The sequence below is a fragment of the Ruditapes philippinarum genome, unplaced genomic scaffold (genome assembly GCF_026571515.1).
Source record: "Ruditapes philippinarum isolate M1 unplaced genomic scaffold, ASM2657151v2 ctg1083_1_1_1_1, whole genome shotgun sequence".
Lineage (NCBI taxonomy): Eukaryota > Metazoa > Mollusca > Bivalvia > Venerida > Veneridae > Ruditapes > Ruditapes philippinarum.
Window position 1 is genome coordinate 20830 of NW_026859103.1, and position 25772 is coordinate 46601.

The 25772-nt window shown below is 30.8% G+C and overlaps 2 protein-coding genes across 2 annotated transcripts; one reads left to right on the forward strand and one right to left on the reverse strand.

The window, feature by feature from the left end:
• Nucleotides 1–605: 605 nt before the first annotated feature.
• Nucleotides 606–5089, reverse strand: LOC132755240 (failed axon connections homolog). The gene is made up of 6 exons (XM_060746061.1): nucleotides 4793–5089; nucleotides 4342–4474; nucleotides 3945–4150; nucleotides 2653–2852; nucleotides 2138–2257; nucleotides 606–1271 (listed from the first exon to the last, which is right to left on the reverse strand). Exons 1-6 carry the CDS (start codon nucleotides 4921–4923, stop codon nucleotides 1189–1191), a joined length of 873 nt encoding a protein of 290 aa, XP_060602044.1. The 5' UTR covers nucleotides 4924–5089; the 3' UTR covers nucleotides 606–1188.
• Nucleotides 5090–20861: 15772 nt separating this feature from the next.
• LOC132755241 (uncharacterized) lies at nucleotides 20862–25289 on the forward strand. The gene is made up of 6 exons (XM_060746062.1): nucleotides 20862–20956; nucleotides 22147–22206; nucleotides 22954–23100; nucleotides 23597–23698; nucleotides 24213–24399; nucleotides 24746–25289. The coding sequence occupies exons 1-6, from the start codon at nucleotides 20939–20941 to the stop codon at nucleotides 24781–24783; spliced, it is 552 nt and encodes a 183-aa protein (XP_060602045.1). The 5' UTR covers nucleotides 20862–20938; the 3' UTR covers nucleotides 24784–25289.
• Nucleotides 25290–25772: the final 483 nt, after the last annotated feature.

Genomic DNA, 25772 nt, shown 5'->3' on the forward strand with positions numbered 1-25772 from the left:
AACATACCTTGAATCCCACTGCGTTTAAATGCAGAGGTTGGTATGAATATTTTGAGTAAAGGCTAAACAACGTGATAGTTTTTCATGATTTATATAATTATAAAATATGAAGCAATATATCACAATATTTCAAAACATGATCGTGTAGGTACACGAAAGTGCAAGGAATGAAATAATAACACAGTTTGATATTCCATGCACAGGTCAATATCCCAATGTAAAGATAACCACATTTAACAGGTAATCAATTATTTATTATCAACATAAAATTTTAACATTTGAAATCTAAAATGAAGTGTATCAATAAAACAAGAATATTGTGTTACATTACAGAATGCTAACTATAAAAAAGATGAAAGTGCTGTTTTTGCACAGCAAAATAATTACAGCCATTCTTTTTACGTACAAAAAAATCTTACATGACATTTAACCGTCTGGACGATATTTACGTCAAAGTAAGACTGGTATTTAAATAAATACTAAGAACATTAATATTACTGTAAAACAAATTACTAGGCAACATAAACGCATTAGTAAGAAATTTATGAACCTAACAGATAAAATGCCTCCGCACGTTTAAGGAAAAACAACACACTATGAACACGTACACTTAAAAGATTTATTGCTTTTATCAATATCACGATGACATATAAATCGTGCAAGATAGATAAAATGTTTTAAAGCTAAACACATGATACATTTATCATTTTACATTTAGCATCAATTTATTGGCAGTCTTGTAATGCACGATTGCAATCTATAATCTGAACAGTACAATTTATCATTTTTATAGGATATTATAAAATATGTACGTGTCGTGTGTAGAACACTATCAGACAACACTATCGTGTCGTATAATTTTGGTGCGTCCAGACGCTATGGGTTGTCTTTCATTTTTGAATAAAATATGGTATAAAATGTGTTAAATGAATAGATTTTACAAATCATTGTGCATATAGACAGTTCGAAAACATTTTTGTCCTGTTTAACTTTATATCAAAGCAAGTAACTCACGATTTCAAGATGTACTAACATTGACATTTAGGAGCTAATAAAACGACATTTAATTTAAATTATCTGTCTTTAAAAAGCCTGTGAAAGAAGAAATATCGTAATGAAACCATAAATATTTGCACATGCCATTATTATAGTGTCTTACAAGGAAATATCAACGACTAAGAGCGCCGGCTAAAATCTTGGATTGTCCCAATCAGGCCAATAATGATCTCGTATTCTGTCCAGGTATTTTACAACATTAGATATTTCACCATCTGAAAATATACATAAACAAATATTATAAAACAAAATAAAATGACCTTTGTATATATATTACAGTATTAACTTGTTTAAGTTAACTTAAAACTACCCAATGTTATGGTTATGTCCTTGGTAAAGACATTGCTTTTTCTAACACTGAAAACAAAATTAATGATAGGAAAATCATCCAGGATCATAACTTGAGAACATGTTTAATGATTGTGTATAAAACTTTCAAATGTTACATTAAAACATTTTAACAATCTTAAATATATTTTGCACTTTCATTGCTTGCTTGTGAATAAAGTGTGTAGTTTATCTGATAACTCTCCAGTCCTAAACATTTTACTTTCCTAAAATACAGAAAAAAATACAATTTCTAAAGAATGTCCAGAACGACAAAGTTGAAAATGTTGCAGGCTCGGTTTAATTGAGCCTGTTTATAGAAAGTACTGATAAGTGCAGGCTACTGTCCACGCCCCCTAGCACCGGCTTAAGCAGAATTTGACTGAGCCTCTGCACTGACGGTACTGGTAAGTGCAAGCTACTGCCCATGACCCCTTACACCGGCTTAATCAGAAATTGATTGAGCCTGTGCATGGCCGGCACTGGAAAGTGCAAGCTACCGACGACGCCCCTAGCACCGGCTTAATCAAAATATATCCTCAGACAATACATGCTTTAATATAAAGCGCTTCGATATCAATGAAAATGAGCTAATCACATTAAATTAAAGACTTTTTTTTCCGCTTGGCCGAAGTGTATCACATACATAAGGAAGAGATGTGAACTCAAAGATTGGTAACAATAGGTAATATGTAACCTAATAATTTCATAAAATATTTCAAAAGATAAATTCATACAATATAGAAATGTTAACCTTCAAAAACCTTATAACATGGGCATGATTTAGGGGTTAACCATCTCATCTGGGAGAATATACCGAATGCAGAACAGTCCACGGTGCTCATTTTGTCTCCGAAAATGTATTGCCTTTCCCCTGAAAGCAACAAATCAGTTATAAGGTGAAAACCAAAATCATAATTTAACATTGTTTTAAAATATAATTGATCAATAAGGCCTTTCATCTAAATTATTTTATTCGTCATGATTTTTACAATCTTAGACATATTGCTATTTCATGCATGAAATAAACGTGAAAATGTACAAAAACAGAACATTTTCCTTTTTAATAAAAGAAAAACCGCATGTCCCATCACCGAACAATTTAAAACAGATTCAATCGACTTTTCATTTTCGTAATTAAACTATGAAGCCTATGATTACTCTGAAATTTTAAGAGAAAAATCGGTATCTGACTTTGAGTCAAGACATAAAATCATGTTTACCTGAAATAACATAAACTCTAGAAGACATAACAACGCAAAAAAGTACCTAAAATATCAGAAAACTTTCGTAAATTTGAGACTGTCATTTCCAGAATTTCCTCCTCGCTATGTCTTCCTATTCCTGCTGTATATGTCATATTGGCTACCCAGTCTTTAACCGCCGACTTCTCATCTAAAGGAAAGGGTGAAATACCATCTTGAAATGTTTCTTCTATAAATAAAACCCAGGTCCATTGCACACTTATCCTGCAAGTGAAATGAAAGATAAAGAAGACATTGAATGAGTCCGTGTAGATTGAACAGAAAATTATTTGAACTCTTTGAATGAAATCGTGTAATTTGTTGGACCTCTGGCGAGTATAGAATAGTTATTGAACGAGTTCAAAAAGAAATAGCATTGAATCTACACGAATGTAATATTCTATTTATCACATATCCAAAATAAGAACGGTTAACACTTAAAAAGAGTCATTTCCTTTGACGAGTCTATAGTGTAACGCTATCATTTGCGTTAAAAACAAAGCGCGCCATGTTTACATTTAACGCAAATGACGTCACTTCATTGTTATTACAGTACTGCGGTAGTGAAATATAGTTTTTATTGTATGGGTTTTGTGATAAACATGTTTTTTTATTATAATAAATGTATATTGTAGATATCAAACACTTGGAACACACTTCAAAGTTAAGTATTTCATATCAATGGTCAATCAATTTTTTTTCAAATCAATTAAAGCGTGCATTTATTAAACCATCTAAAGTACGTTTTTGCAATATGAAAAAAAGTCCACAAATCAGTGAAAATAGGAGAGTATCGTATATTTTCTGAAATTTTGGCGGTACTTTCATTTTCACAAACATATACACATGTTTCTTTTTGTTAGCATAAAACTTGCAAAAGTTTAAGTATGTAAAGCTTCTATTTTGCAATTAACACACTGTAGGTTTTATTCAACTATCACTGGTAAGCAGTCATTTAAGCTTTGTTTATGCTAGTCAAAAAACATGTGCGTTTTTGTTAAATATTGCCAATGATCTCACTAGTGCATGAATTCCTCATCCCATTTCCGTATTGCCTGTGAAAAAAAAATAATATTAATGTAAGTTACACTGATAAGCACAGATTAGCATTTTATTATCCCTGCTCTTACGTAAATGTAAAATTACCATGTCTCACCAATACATGCATTCCTCCTCACATTTTTGTATTGCCCATTCAAGAGCACTGAAATTGAATGCACTCATCACTGATAAGCACATAATAATCACAAGCATTGTTTGTGCTAGTCAAAAATCATGAGACTGTGCAAATGTAAAAAGAAGCCATATCTTACCTACCAATACATGAATTCCTCGATCCATTTCTGTATTGCCCATGCAAGCGCTTTCTCTTGCTTTGACAGATGAGCATCCATATCCACATTCAACTCCTTGTTCAAGAACTCTATAATCATCTGAGAGTCGCCAAGTGTAACATCATTATATTCGATCCATGGAACTTTCTGTTTTGGACCTAACTTGTAGTTATCTATATTGAAGTCAGACTGACGAAAAAAAAAAGATTCTTATTGCAAATACATACACACGGTCACTGAGGAATTAAAACATACTTTTTATGCGTATCATTATAACAGATGACACATGTTTCAAATATATACTATATAGCAATAGCAACAACATATAATATCAACATGATCAAACCATTACAGATCTTACAAAAGTAAAATATTTGTACCTGGTAAAGTATATTGTGAAATCTTAGATATGTTTCAAGTTTCACAACAAAATGACTTGTGTCCGGTCCTGTTATTCCCCTACCCAATGGATGAAGAATTACAACATCCCTTGGATAATCTATGCCACATATTCTGTAAACAATGAAAAATGATCTGCATAACTTTTGTGATACAATGTACATTGTTTCATATTTTAATAGATGTTTTGGTAGAAATAGTTGTAAAAGCAGGTAGTTACGGTTAAGCAAACTTCACTCATATGAATTATTCTATTTCTATCTGATGTACAATAAAAATGAAATAAACTCTTTAATACCTACATCATATATTGATATAAGCACACTCTTTAATACCTACGTCATAATTATATTGCTATAAGCACTAAGATAAAGATTTTAGTGTCTAACATATTAAAAATTGATTTGCATTTGAATGCAAGCATATCTTTACCTGTTTGTTCTAGTATAAACTCTGCGAAACCTCTTTATCAAAAGCCCGGTAGTTACAGTAATAGCTGGTAATCCCAATGCAATTATAGCGGTATGTCTTTTACATAAGTCACATAACCTTTCAATTAACATATTGTACAGCTATATACTTCTTCAACACCCGTCAATACGTACGTACAAATGCTATCTTATTTGTATGTTGCATAACAGAAAATCTAAATGTTAATAAAATCCGTTATATAGGTTAAATCTAAATGTAAAATGTACAATATTTACATTTTGTACAAATGGATACTGCATAGCAAAGGGAAGTAACTGAGAAGGGTTTAATTTATAAACACCAACGGCATATCGGCATTTAAATAGGAAACTATGAATCGATGGGCAGAATAGGAAAATGGTATCGTCTGGGAAAGAAAATATAAATACAGATTAATAGGCATTTAATAGGCATAACTTTAAATATCTGACGGAAAAGTAACATGAATGATTTATGCAGAAAGTACCTAATTGATCCTCAAAATAACTGATTATCGGAAGTGATTTTTTTAGTACAGAGCTATTGATATGCCAATATAATGCGTCTTTCTAACAAACGTTATTTCTAACTGTGAAAAGTGTATGTACTTTGAACGGCAATGGCAAGTATATTGAATTTCATTTTTTTTTTCAGTTACCACAAGAACATAAAGCAATATCTAATATAAATTAAATGTTCCCGTTCACAAAACGTGTGTGTGCGTGTGTTTGTGCGTGTGCGTATGTGTGTGTGTGTGTTTTTTGATAAATGATTTGCTATTTGATTTGTACTTATAGCGTAAAGCGGTCATCCGTTGACATAAAAATGTTCATCGTAAGTAGAAAGTAAATTATAGGTACTAATAGACGTATATATTGTTTAAACACGGCTGCAGGTAAAGGTTTGGAGCATCTGACAAAATGACATATTACAATTACTGTAGCTCCACAATGTATACGTTGCTCGTGGCGTTTATGACATCATTTTTTCTAATTACTATTGCAGATATCATTCTAAATAGAAAACAACACATTTTTTTTGCTTGGGTTTTACGTCGATCCAACACAACATTTATCAAATGGCGACTTTCCAGCTTTTTTGATGGAGAAAGAACTTAGGTGCCCATCCGTGCATTATATCAGGCACGAACGGGTACCTTAGAAGAACCACCGACGTTTCGTCACCTACCTGAATATCTTCCTTACCTAAAAGCGCGTTCGGGATTCGAACCAACAGCAGTGAGGGGCAAGTGGTTTTGATACCACTCCGCTACGGATGCCTTCCAAACGATCTACTTAGTAATTCTGATCACCATTAAATACTAAGAGAAATGTCATAGTGCACAAGTTATTTACTATATTCTAACACGATCCGCATTTTTCCCTATTAAACACAGATGAACCGAAAGTGTGTGTTAATGTAGAGGATATTTGTTTGTTTTGCATGTAAGATTAAAATATATTTCACTGAGTGAACACCAGATGCAGTATTATAAAAATAAAATAGCTGGTGTTCTCGAATGAAATATATTTCAATCTTATATGTAAAAAAAATATATTTTCTGTTTATTTCATATTTTTATTTTTTTCTGCGTAACTTTGCGCATTCTATTATATGAGTCATCACATCATCTGATATATTACAGTATCATGCACTGGAAAGTATGAAATATAACTGTTGACGTTCTAAATTTAGACGTGTGACGTAATCATTATACATGTGACGTTACCATTAATTCTGATCACATTTAAATAGTCAGCGTACTATGTATATGTTAGATCTAGTGTTCATCCGTTCTGTTCTACATAAATTAGAAACTTCGACGGGAGCGATAGCGACAGGAGAATGCTTCTAATTTCTGTAGAAAGCTACGGATGAATACTAGCATACTTAGTGTCAAGCTTTATTTGACCTCATTATTATTCACTTAATTACGTCACTACGTGGTTCTATGAAGTACTATGAAAAATATAGGGCGACTATGAACGGAATTCGATATAGTATGGACTTTTGTTCTTCTATGAAAATTGACACACACAATTTTTAAGAAATACAGCGTTTTCATTGGATGACAAATAAAGCTGGACAATAAAGTAAAATGTTGTCAAACGCTTCAAATTATTACCTCAGATCGCATATATAATATAAGTCAATCAAGTTGCTGACGAGACAAACGAAATTACTTTTAAATATTGTTTCTGATGTAATGATTTTAAATCGAGAAAAATGACATAAAGAACAAAACGCAATTTAAATAATTTTTATGCACAAACGATATTAACCATCTATAATTTAGAAAAAAACGGCATCGTATATAAAGTGTTTTCAACCAGTCAAAATTAGATACAATTATTTACATTATTATAAATAAATATAAATATAGTCATGCATTGTTATACATGAAACTCAATTTATTCCTTTATATGTATCCCATTTAAGTTTAAAATATATAGATCTAAATTGAAATCTATGAATTCCCCATCAGTATAACTCTTGATCGTTTTGGTATCTCTTTATACAATACGGTTGCCTCCCTTCCATTTAGATAAATGTTATCATTTCTACTATCATTTCATATTAGTATTAAGTCACACATTGAACCGTATTGATACTTTATTAAAATATCACACGATTGTTATGTACCAGCAATAACCCTTTTCGCCCCAAAAAACCAAAACTCTTCTAAAGATACATACATTGATACATACATACATTTCATATGAACTATTTATAACGTAATATATGTTTCAGGTGACTTATTGGTCCATTGGGCCGGGTGCTATGTTAAATTATTTGATTTCGTTATTTGTAAACTGTCATACACATGTCATTATAATAAAATATTTACTTACTTACTTACATTGGCAGGGTCATGTGGTTATGATTGAGTGCATTACATATGAACTTAAGTTGGCATGAAAATCAGAAGTAATTAATACACTTTCCCAACTGAGGTAACCGATCGGCCAATCAAATTACATGATTGTCATTTGTGTATTTTACCCGTTTTGTAAATTTTCTATATAAAGATTCTGGTATGTAACAACCTGAAAGTGTATTTGTTTGTTACTATTTAATCTCATCTCATTGAACCATCAAGATTTATTCTTTATCGTGTCTCTTTCAATTATATGCACAGTGATTTATATGGCGAATTGGTTTCCTTCTATTTTTGTTGAAGCGGAATTAAGGAGACACCTCTTCATCAAATATTCATATCATTGTGTTAATATTCCAAATATTTGCTACAATGTCCATTGTTGTTAACAGATAACTAAAATGCAAATTGTACAATATGCTTGTTTGACAATTGCCGTATAAATTATGAAATATGATAGAATTGTCGTGATTATGATGCTGTTTTCCTTTTGCGCCTTGAAATGTGTTTCAAAAACCTTATAGTTGATCAAATGCGTAACCTTCTAATATTAAACGTTGATGTGTATATGTTGTTTAATGATGTCAAAGATTGTTACAACTGCATGTCTTTGTGAAAAGGATATACAAACAAAGTGTTACGTCTGTAACTACCGTACCTATTATAACGACAATAAATTTCAAAACATTGATGTGATATTGTAATTTAAAAAATGAATTATGAAGAGCTTAGGAAAAGTTAAAATACTGATAAAAAATAGAAACTTTTTTTAATTTAATTTATCTCTAGTCCTTTGATTTGATACACACAATGATTCAACAATTTTTGTAGTTTTAAGTATCGATCTAAAATGACAATGAATGTAGGAATTTGCTCCTATGCTGTCATACATATTAACAAGATTTAGGCAATATAACTTCGAAATAAACAGCTGCTATGTAATAAACATTTCAGTGCCCTTTCCACAGAAGTTTATTACCAGATATCCGTTTTATTGAATAAAATGATGCTTTATGATTTTGACAAAGAACAGCGGCACCAACAACAAACATCTGAAAATCTGAAAGTTACTAAGATTTAAAATATATTTCACATTGCGACTAATTATAAAATCACATAACTTACCCATCCCCCAATACGAAAAATAAAAATAAAACGAACAACAAACATAAAATACACAAACAAACAAACCTCACACAATAGAAACAGTTACACCCAAAAACGAAAAGAAACCTTCAGAAAATGGAAACCAAAAACATTTTTTTGTGCTGAATATAATCATTTAAATACAAAAGGCGATCGTTAAACCTGAAAGTGTATTTATATGTCACCTCCTTGAACCACTAAGATTTATTCTTTATCGTGTCTGTTTATATTATATGTACAATGATTTATATGGCAAATTTGTTTCCTTCTTTTTTGTTGAGGCGGAATTTAGGAGACATCTTTTCATTAAATATTCATTATACGATGTAACGTAACAATGTGTTAATATTACAAGTATTTGCTACAATGTCCCTTGCTGTGAACTGAATGCTAAAATGCTTATTGTACAATATTCTTTTTTTTGACAATCACAGTATGTGACAGATAATAGAATTGTCGTGTATTTTATGGTGTTTTCTTTTTGCGCCTTGATATGTGTTTCGAAAACCTTATTGTTGATTTAAAAGCGTTGACATCGATGTGTATGGATGTTGTTCAATTATGTCAAGGATTGTTACAATTACTTGTATTTGTCAAAAGGGTATACGCTTATTTGAACAAAGTGTTACTTGTTGAACTATCGTACATGTTATAACGACGATAAATTTCGAAATATTAATTGTTTAACTTATTGTAATTTGATATATGAAGTATGAAAAGCATACACAAACTTAAAATAGACAGATAGACATAGACAGACAGAAAAATGAAGGAGAAAAAGAATGAAAAAGAAACAAAAAACAACAAAGAAAACAACAAAAAACAAAAACAAAAAATAAAACAAACAAAAACTCACACACAAAAACAATCTTGTTTTTGGTTTAATCCATCTCTATGCCTTTGTATTGATACACACTATGATGCAACGATTTTTGTAGTTTTATGTTGTAACGTGTACCATATCATGTAAATACAATTTTATCAATCTAAAATTACAATAAATGCAGGAATTTGCTCCTATGCTGTCATACACATTAACAAGATTTAGGCAATAAAAAATCGAAATAAACAGCTGTTATGTTATAAACATTTCAGTGTCTTCTCTAGAGAGATTTATAACCAAATATAAATTTTATTGAAAGCAAATGATGCTTTATGATTTCTAGCAAATTCTAAGGAAAAAGGGAAAACAACAAGAGGGACATACAAATACAAGATTAAAGAAAATATTTATTTCACGAGTAAAACATAATTATGATTGAGACATTAACAACAAATATAATCTCCAAATTAACCATTTGTATTACCCACTTCAGTTTCCTTTGATACCCCACAATCAAAATAAATTTCAAACACGTTAAGTTTCGACTTGAAATAAATCATCAAAATGCACGCACATTAATTGTATGAAATACAATTTGACTTTGATTTTCAGAACAAAAATGTGTAATAGGTTAAATGCAATTATTCAAAAGGCGTCCTGTAAAATTGGAAGTTGCTTTAATAATTTTAATAAAATATGAAATGGAAAATATTTAACCATTTCTAAAAGTAAATAAATAAATGAAAAAAAAAACCAAAAAAACCCCCCAAAAACAAAACAAAAACCACCAAGTTGTGAACCATTGTGACTATGCTCAATCCCATGTATACACTATGTACATGTACATTCATGGATTACAATTGAATCTGTAAAAATATCTTTATAATTATGAATTGATTTCTATTAATTTTTGTTAAAATCTGTCCAAAGCAGAAAGGTCTATAAAACACAACGATTTGGGACTGACATCTGTTTGTGCGATAAAAGTGTGGTTTCAAACCGCAACTTTTTCAATTTTGCCGTTTTGGGCTTTCGTTAGGTATTCGGTTTTCTCTATTATTATATCATATACGTGATACATATAAACTATCACTTTTCTCTCATTATGTCTAGGATCATCTACATCGTATCATATTTAACTTCACATTTTGCTTCTTTTGTTTCCCACATTTTTGTACTTTACCAAATTACTTCCTACTTCCTCATCATTGTTTATTTTGACACCTTTCAGACTACATCCGGGAGGACAGGTGATTATCATGGATGAATGTATGACCATAAGAACTCTGGGATACAATCAAAATAAGCAATCAAGTAGGGAAATCTCATAACTATGAAAGAATTACATAACAATGTACTAGTATATTTGTTACTTATAGATCACAAAATTGATTTTTTAATAGTTACAAAATGTATGCAAATTATTTTAAATTTACTTCAGGGAAGGACAAAAAGCTTTTAACTTTTCCTTTTCTGTTTCAATCGTCTCAACAACAGGAAGGACTGATAATTCGTATCCAATTGTTTTCTGGGTTTCGGAAGACATTAATGTTTTTACCTTACATTTGCACTCAAATATTACAAAAGGTAATTGTTAACTTGCGAAATAAGTGAACAATTTGTATATTTGTTAGAGGATGCAGGCATAACGACTGGTTTTAATATTGCAATTGCACTGACACTAGTATTCAAAATACCTATTGGTTGAAAAATAAATATACACAATGTACATAACATGTAGACCAATGTGAAAGTGTAACACGGTATAGGTCTTATGCCGATTTTCAAGCTTAACTGTTAGAGGAAGACCCCAGGTGCCCTTACGTGCATTATTTCAGAAACAAACATGCACCTAAGAAAAACCCGCCGACGTTCAGTAACCTATTTGGAAAGCTTCCTCATATGAACGAATCCGAATCTGTCGGAATTCAAGTTCCAATACATATTGTCATGATTGTTAATACTGAACGTTGCACTTTTTACTAAGTTAACGTATAACACCTTGTTTCTGGATTAATGTACCAAATGGTGTCGGGTTCATCAGTAACCTAATGCTGTACGATCTTAAGTCATTTAAAACCGCCCAAACATAATGAAGTAGCAAACAAAATGGGTCTACGTTTGAAGATTATGATCCTGGTCAAAACTTTCAATGATGAAAACTGTTGGTTGGTACTTTTTATATATCTCACACCCCTTATGTTCAAAATGATAATAAAAATTCACATACAAAAGGGGAAAAAATACATTTCTGTACCAATATGCTTGCAATAATTAACGAAATTCTTAAACAAGCCCAATATCCTTTCGGTATAATACATGAAATTCAGTTCTAAAAACATAAACGGTTACTGTAACATTACGCCGAAAAACTATGGAAACACGTTTAAAAATCTTTTTTTTGATAAATGCAGTTGAAGATTATTACGAGAATTCTCAAATTTCACTTCAATAGGGAAACAAGTGGAACTGATTTCCTTGACTTAAACAGATTTATTTGTACATGACGGATAATCGGTATAAGGTATAGAATATGAGCGCGAGAATTCAATTGTCTGCATGAGGAAAAATTTATTCTATTCTGTGTTTATAATAATTGTTTTACATTTACTTGTTAATATGATTGCAATTCTATGAATGCGCTCACCATTGGCATATATCAATTAGACAATTTCAAATGTGACAAATAAATGTAAATATTGCTTTAAATGTAAGTTTTTGTTTAACCATCCGATTTATTTAAAATGATTTTGAATAGAACTGTAAGGAAGGGCAGTGCAACAGTGGGTGCTATTGAGAATGAATCAGACCCTTATAAAAAATGAATGAATCTTTCTAAAAATATCGAGTTGTTATAAAAAGAGAAGAAAAAAAATGAACTATAACACTTTCAATTCAGTACAAAGAAACAAATTTGGTTTGGCTTCATTGAAATTACAAAATAACAAATAATACATAGATAAGAAGCTGCACCTAAACACATTATTTTTCATTTCATATTTTCTTCATTTTACGACATATTTGTCTGTAATGCAGGCAATTAATGTATGGGACATTATAGAAATAATGCCGGTTTCGTTGTTATCATAAACAGGAAAAATCACCATTAACGGCAGAAATTCCCATTTGCAATATTTAGAAATAATACATATTGTACTCTGAGAATATGTAAAATGAATAAGAATAAATGTAATTTATCATATTCTAATATTTTTTCTTTTTACGTCTGATTTCATTAAGCTTTACAAAGCACAGCAAGTCTTCGTTGAAAATTGATTTATCTCTTTTGTTTAAGCCATATTATTATAACTTCCTTCAGGACAAATGAGTACATTGACTGTATTTCAATTAATGGATTGCTGTTCTCTCTAAAATAGAATATGTACATCATTAAAACTTTCTTTCTTTGATATTTTTCTTATTCTTTAAATAAGATCTCACTGGAAATGTTTATGTGTTCTACTCCAAAAAACATATTTTTTCTTTGAATTATTCTCAAACTCTTCTTCGACATTTTTAGAGTTTTTTTTTTGTTTAGCTACACCTCGGGTAACAGTATTTTCCTCGGGATAATATTTTTACTGTTACTCACAAATCGATGTGTTGTTTATTTTATTACTCCGAACAAATCCTGTGATGATCAGAAATTGTCAACTTTATCTAACTGTAACAAAAATAAACCAAGAGTAACAATGATTCAGCTAAACTGTCCTAACCTTTTAAGTTTTAAGTGTACTTTAGGCCTATTTGAGTAAGTGTTTTATTCGTTAAGCCAGTGATGATATCTACAAGTCATAAACATACAATAAGCTGTGTTTTATTTAGAAAACAAAACACCAACCCATTTATACGGTTATGATTTGTGAAATCTGATCCTTCTGTATCCAGAATACTCTCTTGGCATTGTTTTTGACAAAGTGCATTTACAAAATAACGAATCAATATCCTATGTATGTCCACCATACCTGTAACGTTTCACTGATTATAAAATTGTTAAATAATCCTTTGTTGCATGCTTAAATCGTCTGCATGTTCCAGTTTGACAGACAATTATTCACATTGCAATTACTTCCGTTGAAAACGAATGTTTACTTTTGACTATTCAACAAAAAGTTATTTTATACGCGAAAAACACTCCAGGGTGCAAACAACTAAATTTTATGGGTGTCATAGTTACTCTGGTGATGCGCTATTGTGGTGAACTTCGAAAATGAAAATGAATCAAGAAAAAATTGCTGCCATTTTATTTCATTTTATTTAGAAAATAAACCACATGACCAGATTTTATACTGTTAAAAAGTACTGTTACCTATGAAACAGTACAAAAATTTCTTAGTCACGTGGTACACTTGTATCAACAGTATGAATAATTCCCAGAGGCCTATGGGAAATTAACATTAATAAAAAAGTGAGGGATAATAATAGAATATAGATGCACCAATATGTTCCCAAAAATCATTGAAGAACTATATCATTCTTGTAAAGTAAAAGCTGGATCGTAACAAAATACCGAAACAACATTGTATACAATATTTCTTCTATGCAACAGTTAGACAGTTAAATACATTGTATAATTAATTCGCTATTTAAAGATAATAAACTAGTACAAACAACAATAATTGTTTGTTATAATATACTTTCTGAAAAAAGACAACAACGAAATACAAGTACTAATTTGTTTTAAACCGAAGACAGTTTAGACTGAAATATACCATACATGTAAGAGCTATATCGGAAATATAGAAAGCTTAACGATGGTAGTTCTCATTTTATTTGCTTAGGATGATTTAAATTGAATTTATATTTAGACGAAATGCACATAATTATGTTACTAACAATACTAAAGCTTCTAAGATCAATGAGATTGGCATATCATTTTTTATAACCGACAATAATTTCAACAAATTATACTTACTTACAGATGTAAGCGTCGTTAAATAGATATCAATGAAGCTCAGAAATGAATGAAATATAAAATCAACTGCATAGTCAGTGTTAAATTCAAACAGATTCTAAGGAAACTGTTTGTGTGCAAATCGAAGTAAAGAAAATACGGTTTAAACTTTAGAATTAAGAGGGAAAAAGAACACGACAATATAGAAACAGTTGTAGGCTTTGATTGAGCCGGTTCATTGACGGTACTGGACTAATAATATCTGTCATATGTTACGGTACGGATCGAAATATCCGTCCCAAAGGTTCTCTGCACATTGAGCGGTAAAGAGGCTGTCCGACTTGCCACCTACGTGCGGTTACCCATGGGACTGATATTCTCATCTAAAAAAATAAAATAAATGTATGACATGTGTTTCGGTAGTGTTTGGTTACGACACATTGGGAGAGGGTGAGCAATGAGGCTTGCCGACAGACAGATACAATTTAGTTATCGTCCACGCCCTATAACACCGGCTAAAACAGAATTCAACATTTAACATGAAATGGTTTAATTGTGAATTTTGAAACCTTCAATGAGACACGTTAGTGCCATTCTTTAAAGAGCAGCGTATGGTCCCCATGTACAATTATGTGCGCCCTAAATAATACAACAATTGGTGAAACTAAATAGAATGGAAGTTTGAAAGGGCATCAGATGTTATGCTTTATTTATTCTATGCCTTTAATAGTTTAGACGTGCAAAAACAAAAACATGCACATTTGCTTAATGTGTCATATAAAGCGATGGAGCTTACCAACTAAAATGTAAAAAACGATAAGTTAGTACCTTTCTGTTGTCATGATGTTATAATTCGATATCTATATGTTTATTTCTATCAAAGCCTTGTAAAGAGATCAAAATTGATAGTTATATACTAGTAAGTATGTACACTTATTCTATTATAAAAGATTTTAATATGAATTCTTCAGAGATTAGCTTTATTTTATTAAAAAACATGTAATGCAAAATAGCAAAGTTTTTCTCCTACACATGTACGTAAAGCTGCACGCCTCCAGATGAGCCAGAATATTTGGTAATTTTCTTGGATTGTAAGTGCCAATTGCAATATGTAAATAGCTTCATATGTTCACTTCGAAATATTTTACTAATAAATTCATTTCCAAAATTTTCATGAAAATTAACATGAACACGTATCTGCAATCTCTTTTGTCAAACAGATGTCAGGAGAAAAACTTTAAACGAGCAACTGAATATGGCATGATATTAACATTGATATTCTATATGCTCAGCCTATGAATTAAAAGACATCGCAAAAAGTAAAGCCTAAAATGGAATTACATAACATAACCTTTCCTTGTTGATCTTGTTTATCATATTTTATGACTGTTTTCATGCAAGTGCGAAAAAAAGACGCACGTAAAAAGATGAAGTCAGACGTTAAATGGAATGGCTTACCAAACGTTGCGCAAACAAGAGAAACCAATATACTCATCAGTTTATTGTCACTTGAAGCTATGATTGTCCATTTATTAACTAGTAAGCCATTGAATATGATGTGATATACACCTGTCAATATCCTATTGACTGTGGCGATATCCGAGGTCATTAATTCTTTTTTCCGGTGAATATCACATCTTATTCAATGGATCATTAGTCAACATTCGTGTTATTATAAGATCAACCGTTAGTACCATAGAAAATTTGAAGTGCTTTTATGCAAATGCGGAAAAATACGCACGTAAAAAACTGATGTCAAACGTTCAATGGCTACGTGAATGCTGCGGGAACAAAAGTAATCAAACGTCTTATCATTCCTCCGGAACATTTAACATTTATTGCGAAGTTATTAAATTTGAATCGATAAATATGTCGTGGCGCAGGAATGTAATAAAGCCATTTAATACAATCGATATTACACCAGACGATATTACACTTTGACGTGACGTCATTTGCGCTAAAAACATAGCAATAAAACGCGCTAATGTTAGCGTTACACTATAGGCGCGTCAAATAAAAATGGCTCTTGTTAATAGTTCACCGTTCTTATTTTATATATTATGTGATAAATAGAATATTATATTCGTGTAGATTCAATACTTGATTTATTGAACTCGTTGAATAAAAAATATTATGCTCGCCAGAGGTTCGCATAATATGATTTTATTTAACTCGTTCAATAAATTTAGTACTAAACCTACACTCATTTAATATCCTCCATAAAAAGATCAATTATTTTTATCCACACGCTTAATTTAATAGTCTATGAGTCTGATTCGGTTTTAAGATAGAAAAAGTCAAATTCAGAAAGTAAAGATGACGATTGAGTGTTCAATGAGTTCAATACTGAAGTCATTGCGCGGGTTGAATAAAGTTTTTTTTATTAACGAGTTCAATGAATTCATTCAAGAATGATATTCTATCTATCACATCCCCAAAATAAAGACCGTTTAAAGTGAAAAATAGAGTCATTTTTGATTGACGCACCTCTTGTGTAACGCTTACATTTAGCGGGTCTTTACACAATGTTTGTATAACGCTAATGGCGTCACGTCAAAATATATGCACGACTGTGCAAAGCCATGTTTACGGGGTTGCTAAATCGGCATGGGTGTGGGATAAATAGACGTTGAATGAGTGTAAGTTCAATACTGAATTTATTGCACGAGTTAAATAAAATTATATTATGCGAGACTTTGGCGAGCATAATATTATTTTATTCAACGAGTTCAATAAATTCAGTAATGAACTTACACAAATTTAATATTCTATTTATCACATACCCAAACATAAAGACCGTTTAAAGTGAAAAAAGGGTCTTTTTTCATTGACGCGCCTATATTATAACGCTATCATTAAGCGCGTCTTTACACTTTGTATGTATAACGCTAATGACGTTACGTCAAAATGTATGCACGGCCGTGCCATACCAATTTTACAGAGTCGCAAAATCGGCACGTGTGTGTGATAAAGAAGAAAATACGACAATCAATTTTATGCATGTAACAAAAATAGTAATTCCTGTATGCCCATTGAATGTGTGTCTTTTTTTCTAGATAGGAAAAATCCTATTCAGCCATTGAATATGACACTACACCCGGTGAATATGAATTATGCACGCAGAGTTAAAAGTCTAAGCTGTAAGGTCAAATATGAGTATGCAAATATTTTTAGATCAGGCTATCAAAAATAGTAATTGAATATACTCTAAATTCAGTTATTATGATTTAACTATTTTCTGTGTTTACTTTTGTTTGGACCATTGACTCTGCAGCTATTGTTATGTAATAAACATCAAAAATAGTTGTTAATGACTGATCTAAAAAATAAACATTGAACGAGACACTGTCCATAAGAGACTGCTAACTACGCGTGCGTAACTGTTGTAGTTTGGTTTTATGGCATACTTTGCGATTCCAACATCATTAATTTAGAATAACAGTCAAATGTAAAACCGCAATGACAAGTATAACTTTATTTTTTCTAGTGCAGCTTTCGCGTAGCCGTTGACCGTCTGACGTCACATGTCAATAAGATATTTGTTCAAAGGAATTGATGACATTTTATCTATAACAATTTTCTCACAATTATGTGTGAATTAACAAATTTTTTCTTAACAGTGAAATCACCTCATTCTATGCATACTCGTATATTCTAAAATACGCCTAAATGACGTCGTTTAACGAGATTCATCCATAAAATGAGCTACAATGACGACATCGTATAACACGCAACACATCTGGCACCCACTTGAGAAATGGACAAAACTACCGAAAACGCCAGTCAGATATGCTTGAATTTACTTTTTGTGTTGTTTTTTTATTTTATACTCCAATAATAAATCAATTATTGACTAGAGAGCCATTGCAGGTGAATTTCACATCATATTAAATGGCTCACTTGCCAGTCAGTGTATAATAACATCTATTAAGGAATAACGCATGGTTATAAGAATGATACTAATTGTCTTACTAATTGTCAATAATGTCTATATGTAACGTTTAATTTTGATTAAATATTGGAGAGTTTCATACTGAAAAAGTAAAATATGAAAAATAAGATCAACAGAAGAGTTGTATTTAATAGACGCTTCACCTAGGACGACTCAGCAGCACAGGACTACCGGCAAGGTGCCCAGCGGGACACCAAACAAATACAGGACAAGGCAATCCATATTTACAAACTAAGTAAATTAAGATATGAGAAAGTAAGATACTTTATATCTCAGTAATCTAGTATTATTATGCAGTTCATTGATGTTGTTAGGAATGTTGTCACATTTGAATATCAAATACAAATGATTTTATTATAGCAAGTAACATATTGCAAGTCAAAAGAAAAGCAATAAATGTATAAAAAAGAAATAAAAAACATAGAACATTATCGTGAGTAGTAAATCAAGGTACACCATCTGCAATATTTAAATTGTTTTGTTTTTAAAATGACCAATTTTCAGTCATTATAGTCATGATGTTTCAGTACAGTATATTATCAATTTGTGAGATAAAAAATAAAGGAAAAGTCAAATATGCTTCATATGTGTTAAAAAATATTTCAAGTACGATTTTAACAACTTGAATGCACATTATGTTTATTTAATATCGCTGACAGCTTAAATATTTAATTACACGATGTTGACTTTGAGATATTATTACTAAAATTCATCACATGAAGTTATTAAATTCAACAATAATTTAACTTCAATGCGACGTTTAGACATTTCAATAAATCATATAATGAATTTATGATGTGATAATTTAGGTAATGTCACACATTATATTACAAAATTTAAAATATTTTCAAGACCATTTGCACTTAAATTTATGTATTTGTACGTTTAAGGCATTATTTTGTCATGTTTTGTTATTTCGTGCGTTTTTGATTGCCATTCAAAGGTCCGTATTGGGATATATATATTTCCTTATTTAGCTTTTTGTATCGTAATATGCATTATAGAGACAATGCCATACAATCAAATTTACAAACGTTAAAATGCTAATTCACATTAAATAGTTTAAATAGTGACCTTGTAAAATACCCATCAAATTTTAAAGCTTACTCGTGAAAGAAAATTTTAGTTATTACATCAGACATGAGCCTGTAACACAACATTCCATAAGATAGATTGATAGCTTTATAATGTAGAAGGTATTAAAACCACTGGTGGGATTAAAAGTCACGATGGTATAAGACAAGTGGTTTGAAGTTATGGACCTTATAGACATGGCCACGGGCGCCCCACATACTGTGAAAATATGTTAAAACAAATATTCAAAATTTGACCTCGACCTGCATTTGATGAAGTTACACTTATATAAATAATATATGTACTTGTAATGACAATAAATATCTTATGAACAAAATCTCTAAAATCGTGCATTTTCTTTATTAATTGACTGTACTGTACCCGTGTTAATTGGTTACAGGACAAACAAATCATTTGTAAAATATCAGATGTAACGTTGTTTAAACCAAGATTAATTAAATTGATGTATTCAGAAGAAGAAAAAAAACAACATTGGCTTAGTTGAATATTTTGCCATACCCTTTTATAACTGATCATCCGAGATTATCAGATAGGATTATTTCTGTTTCAAAGATGTTAAGGTGTTTCACGATGACAGACATCACATTCCACAAGTTGAGGATGACCAATGAACTATCCGAGATATCATGAGATCCTGAACATTTAGTAAAAACATTCACGATAGGCCATACAGTTATTTTTGTATGTAAATGTTCGTTTTTTTAAAGATTGCTATTTTTTGTATTCCTAATCGATTTCACGTAAATAGTATGCCTTATTTTTTATTCAGTTACTTACTCCTAACCAATTTACAGATTTGATATTTTTTATGTAAGTGAAAAGATACAGTGTACACTGCATTAACAAATTGAATTAAGAGCAGTCTATTATCAGCTTATAAAAAGGGATACACATATGAAATTAAGTAGTGTCATACGATTGACCGCTTTGTACCACAAACAGCTCCTAAACAACTAGAGTAAAGTTAAAACCTCAAACAGCTCCTAAACAACTAGAGTAAAGTTAAAACCTGTTTAAGAATAATAAAATTCACATTTGATGGAATTAATTATGACATCACTCAGCGCTATTTGACATTTAATGACTTATACAAAATTAACCCATTTAATTAACATATATATTTTGACAATGATTAGACAGGATACAGATATTTTTCTTTTAATGTCAAAGATATGCAACAGTAGTGAACACTACCGCCTTTGTGTTGTTTATGATTGCGTTTAAAAAGGCATTGACATTTGTAGAAATATATAAATACATACCTCAAGCAATCACAAAACAGACTGATTCTGAGGTATTTGATGACATTCTATGTTTGGAGGGATCATATACTTAAATAAATGATAAAACTAACTATGGTAAGTTGTGTATATTTAAAAGTAAATTACACCTAAAATTAAGTTTGACAAAGGTTTCCTCTAATAAGTTATTAATAAAAAGATATAACATAGTCATGTTACAATTGAGAATTGTTTCAAAACAGATTAATGTATTTTAAAGACGGAAGAAAAGTTAAACATTGATATCGTTGTGAGTTAACATGCAAATGGTTAAACGCATCTGCGGATGAGTTAAAGATTAGAAATTCATTATTGTCACATAACAATTCTAAATTCTGATTAATCCGTGCTACAGAGCGATATCGGTAGCTTGTTTACATCACTTCTGCTTTATACATGAATCATATGGCCGCTGAAATGGCAGTTGGTGATCAGTCATGAATTGTTTAAAATAAAGTAAATGACAGACGGTGTGTAAATTCAAGATCAAATAAAGAAATTATATTAGGCCAGGAATAGTCAATTATAAAACAATTCGATATACAGGACCAACTTTAAAATGTAAGCATTAAGATCTAACATCATATACACATTTACGAGAGTTGTATAGTTTGAAATGAAAATTTAAACAGACAAAAATATGATAATTTATAGCCATGAAATATATAGGCTGAAATGATGCTTTATTTGATTTATTTTAATAACAATTGTATCAAAATTATTGATGTTCAAGCTTCTTAGCTAACCATAATCATAACAACATAATAAAAGTGTAGATGTACAGTTGTATAGTTAGTTATTATATATCTATATCAATATGTATACAATATTGCCATTGTCATGATTGAGGTATTGGTCATACAGCTAAGTAAATACTTTGACGATGGACCATTAATTACAGTTTAACTCGTCAGGGTATTGGATTAAACTATGAACAATACCATCCAAACGTGATCTATAAAAAACGTAGATTTTATATTCAAATTTGTCTCATTTCTTTTTTTCAAATATACATTCGTTCCAACAACTCAAAATAGTCTTAATTCTTTATACTTGGCAGTAAGCAATTAAGCAGTTTCTTGTTTGCTTTTATATAGTTGAATTCACTAAGCCATTTTTATAAATATAATTAACTTGATTTGTGTTTTTTTCCTCTTTTTCTGCGTAAATATTATTTCTGTTAAATTCCGATGTGCGTCCGTCCAAATCAATATTTTCTTTATTTTGTTGAAATGATTACATTTCAATATGATCTGAATTACTTTCAGGACTCGCGAAAAATATGTTTGTTGGCTTTCTTTGCAGTAGCAGCAAGAGCTGTTCCAGAGGTAAACACATCTACATCGACTTTAAATTACTTTTCCAAAGCGTTATTAAAATCTTAGATAAGAAGTTAAAGCATGATTTTAAGATATGACAACTAAATGGTAAGCAATTGCTGAACAATTAATTATCTAGAATAATTGCAGGAACTGTCCATGGAATATATTAACCGATTATGTCATCAATGCCAAACAAAGTTGTACATTTTTGATAAACCTAACCTATTTTTCCATTTTTGCCTAGGCCTTGCAAATTTACAAATGCCCTTGATTTAAGTACAGTAAAGATTCGTTGTAGCGTATAGCTCCTCGGGTATCATCTATGTGTCGTTGTTATCATGTCATATATTATCAATGTTTTATACTTCTAAAAATTCTTTTTTTTTGGGGGGGGGGTGATGCTGATTGAATATATCTTCAACCTGTGCCCGTTGACGTTACAGTTGTTGCTAAACCAAGTTTAAAAGTTTTATTTAATTGCTTTATCTTTCACAGCTCTTCAAAGGTATGTTTTTTGCCGGACTCTGTAATAACTACTGTGTATTTAATGTTAAATGTTGCAATGTTATCTATCGCAGGGTTGTTATTTTTGCAGTCTTTTAGGACAATTGATCCGGATAATCTTGAAGATAAATAATTGCTTACGCCTGACAAATTTAAAGCTAAATTATATCTCTATTGTTTCCACTTTTCTCGATTGATCTCCCTTTCTCAGGTTATTTTTTACATTTTGATATGTTTGTTTAACTACAGTTTCAGAGTTTTGAATCTCATTATGGAGGAAAGATCATTGCAGTTGACGATGCTGTGTTTGATAAACAGGGACAATATGCACTGATCAAAATAAATTCATTATCAGACAAAATTGTTTCAACGCTAAATTTGCATGACTTTAACACGGTATGATTTTAAACTATATATACAACCAGTCAGTATACACCTGCCTTTATATATTATTTTCTTTAAATTCACTATCTCTTATTATTCAATCAAGTAAAGTTATTTTGTAACTTGGTATTGATATTAGTACACGATGAAGTAAAGTCAACAGGCCGTACACAAAAACTTTGAACACTGTAATACATTTAAACTATAAAGGCTGAAACATATAGAAAACATTTCAACGATAAATAACGATAAACAATAACACAAATCTTGCAATATCTTGAAAAGTGTACTCCAGGTCATATAATAAATATTTACTAATAAGTGAAATAAAATTATATATTATACAAATAAAAGAAACCAAAATTACAGAACGAAATTTCGGAACTGGAAAATGCAAACAATTCCAACTCAATTTTACAGGTTAAAACTTTTATATAAGTTATTTGATGATACAAGAATACGAATGGATATCAATAAATTAAATTGTACTAGTTTAAAACCCTTTCAGAATTTCACTGCGGTCAGGAATAACGAAATGCGGAGGTGTCATATCTTCAGAACACGCCATACACTGAGTGAAATGATGGACCTGTATAAAACGGCAATAAATGTAGTTATAGAATGTTTTCATTACTTTTCCGTTTATTGCAAATAACAATGCAAACGAGTTTATACACTTTTGTCAAAATAATTCATGCAAAAGAACAACGTTGCTTGAAGTTAATGAGAAGTTACTACTTGAACAATTCGGTAACCTTGGAACACTTTGTACAATTTCAATAAAATGATCGCACTGAAGATGAGCATGGAATGAAATATGTAAATTTTGAAAAGAAAATCATATGTGTAAATGTTTTATATTTTGCTCAAGCCAGTTTTGAGGACTGGATAGGAAGATGAGAGGCGGAACAGCATCATGCATATACAACGGTCGTCCATGGAAAATTCCGATCAAACCGAATCTGCAACATTTTCACTTTTGGTGCTTTGGGCGAGACTTTAAAATATTATCAGTGTGTCAACTTCTTTGCGCGAACTTTTAATGTAACCGACAAAACTCAAACTAAAAAAAAGAAAAGTAAAATATTAACCATTTTTTATATTGTTATATAAAAATATTCCAGAGAAAAGGCTTCTATGATGTGACACAGACATTCACATGCACGTCAAAGGCAATAGTTCCTACACAAGACATGTTTCGTTTCGGAAAAAGGATAGCTGAATTCTGTCAAGGTGATGAAGTTATGTTCTCTGAAAGAAAATTCATAACCAAAAGAAAACGATCTATCAGGGCGATTCGAGAGGCTTCAAGTAAGTAAAAGAAATGTAGCAAAATGTGATTAAGATTACAATTGATTAAGTACTTTTTTTCTGTTCCAAAATGCCAAAATTTATATCAAGCTGTTACATGACAATACTATGGTTGTTAAATATACTTTTTTTAAACTCTTCATTTTATAGTGTTAACTTAGCTTTTATTGAATTGTCGTTATGGTACTAAAATGTTTATTAACTTGACAAATAGCATGTACTGAACAAAATATTTAAACTTTGTTACATAATATGAGATATGAAAACGGGCTATATTTGTGGAGTCTAGTAGTGAAAGATAAAAAACTAGATCGATTTTCATGACATTTACATGTTTGTATTGCAGTAGCCTGTGGTATTTGTATTGGCGGATGTCATCATTAACCAATAGACCAATAGACCAATTAAAACGTTAAAGCAATCAACAAATTTACACGGACAATATTACAAGGAACGGAATAAGAACTAAACAAAAAAATATGATATTCAAATGTCAACAATATAGTTTTTTATTTGTCGTGCTATGTATATGCTGTAAGTGTTGTACAATAGTGTCATTTTATACATGTAGACCCATAAATATATATCGATTTACGATATCTCAAAGAAAGAAAGTTCGTTTTTGTCCTTTACCTACGACAATGTTGCTCTGATGTACGTACACTAATTATGTTGAACAAATGTCATGCATTTTACATATACAATACTTCGCACTTACAACACAATTCAAACAAAACCGTTTATTGTTTAGGAACATTGTTATCATATTCATATACTAGTAGATATAACTAAAGGATATGTTGAATAGTACGAGGAATGATCTAGAATTACCCGGGTTTACGCAGCAAATTCAATAATACTTATCATATATCCATTTTACGAGTATGCTAATGCAGAATCCATTCTATTTACATGATTTACAAGAGAACTAAAACTATATCAATTAGGATGTGACCAGCACGTGCATAACCAACCAATAATGGTTTGCCTGTATCTTATGTACTTACCCCCCAGTTTGGTGAATGACTAACACGTTAAAAGAAAAAGGTAAGCATTTTAAGATTTTTGAACCTGAGTGATGAGCTTATTAACCTTTTCAGACTCACCTTAAAACTTATATGAGGAACTTAAAAGGGGAAACCTTATGAATTGTGCACATGTAGTACTCTTGACTACTCCTGATCATTTTCGAATCTCTGTCGAGTGGAATTATCTCGCTTTCATCTACAGAAATAGTGTTTAATGTATACAAGACAATATTATTTCATATCTGGAAAGACAATAGACCATTCTTAACACGTTGTTAAAATTAAAACTATAAATTCAATCTTAGGGACAGAGTTACCTTTTGAGTATACTTGTCCAATTCTTTT

Excerpts from the sequence above, each read along its gene's own strand:
- LOC132755241 (XM_060746062.1), top strand. Across the intron at positions 23,101-23,596 it reads ATTTGCATGACTTTAACACG|AATTTCACTGCGGTCAGGAA; the intron begins GTATGATTTTAA and ends AAACCCTTTCAG. Across the intron at positions 23,699-24,212 it reads TGTATAAAACGGCAATAAAT|AGAAAAGGCTTCTATGATGT; the intron begins GTAGTTATAGAA and ends AAAATATTCCAG.
- LOC132755240 (XM_060746061.1), bottom strand. The coding sequence starts at position 4,923 with ATGTTAATTGAAAGGTTATGTGACTTATGTAAAAGACATACCGCTATA. Across the intron at positions 4,475-4,792 it reads GTTTATACTAGAACAAACAG|AATATGTGGCATAGATTATC; the intron begins GTAAAGATATGC and ends CATTGTTTACAG. Across the intron at positions 2,853-3,944 it reads ATCGAGGAATTCATGTATTG|GATAAGTGTGCAATGGACCT; the intron begins GTAGGTAAGATA and ends TTTCACTTGCAG.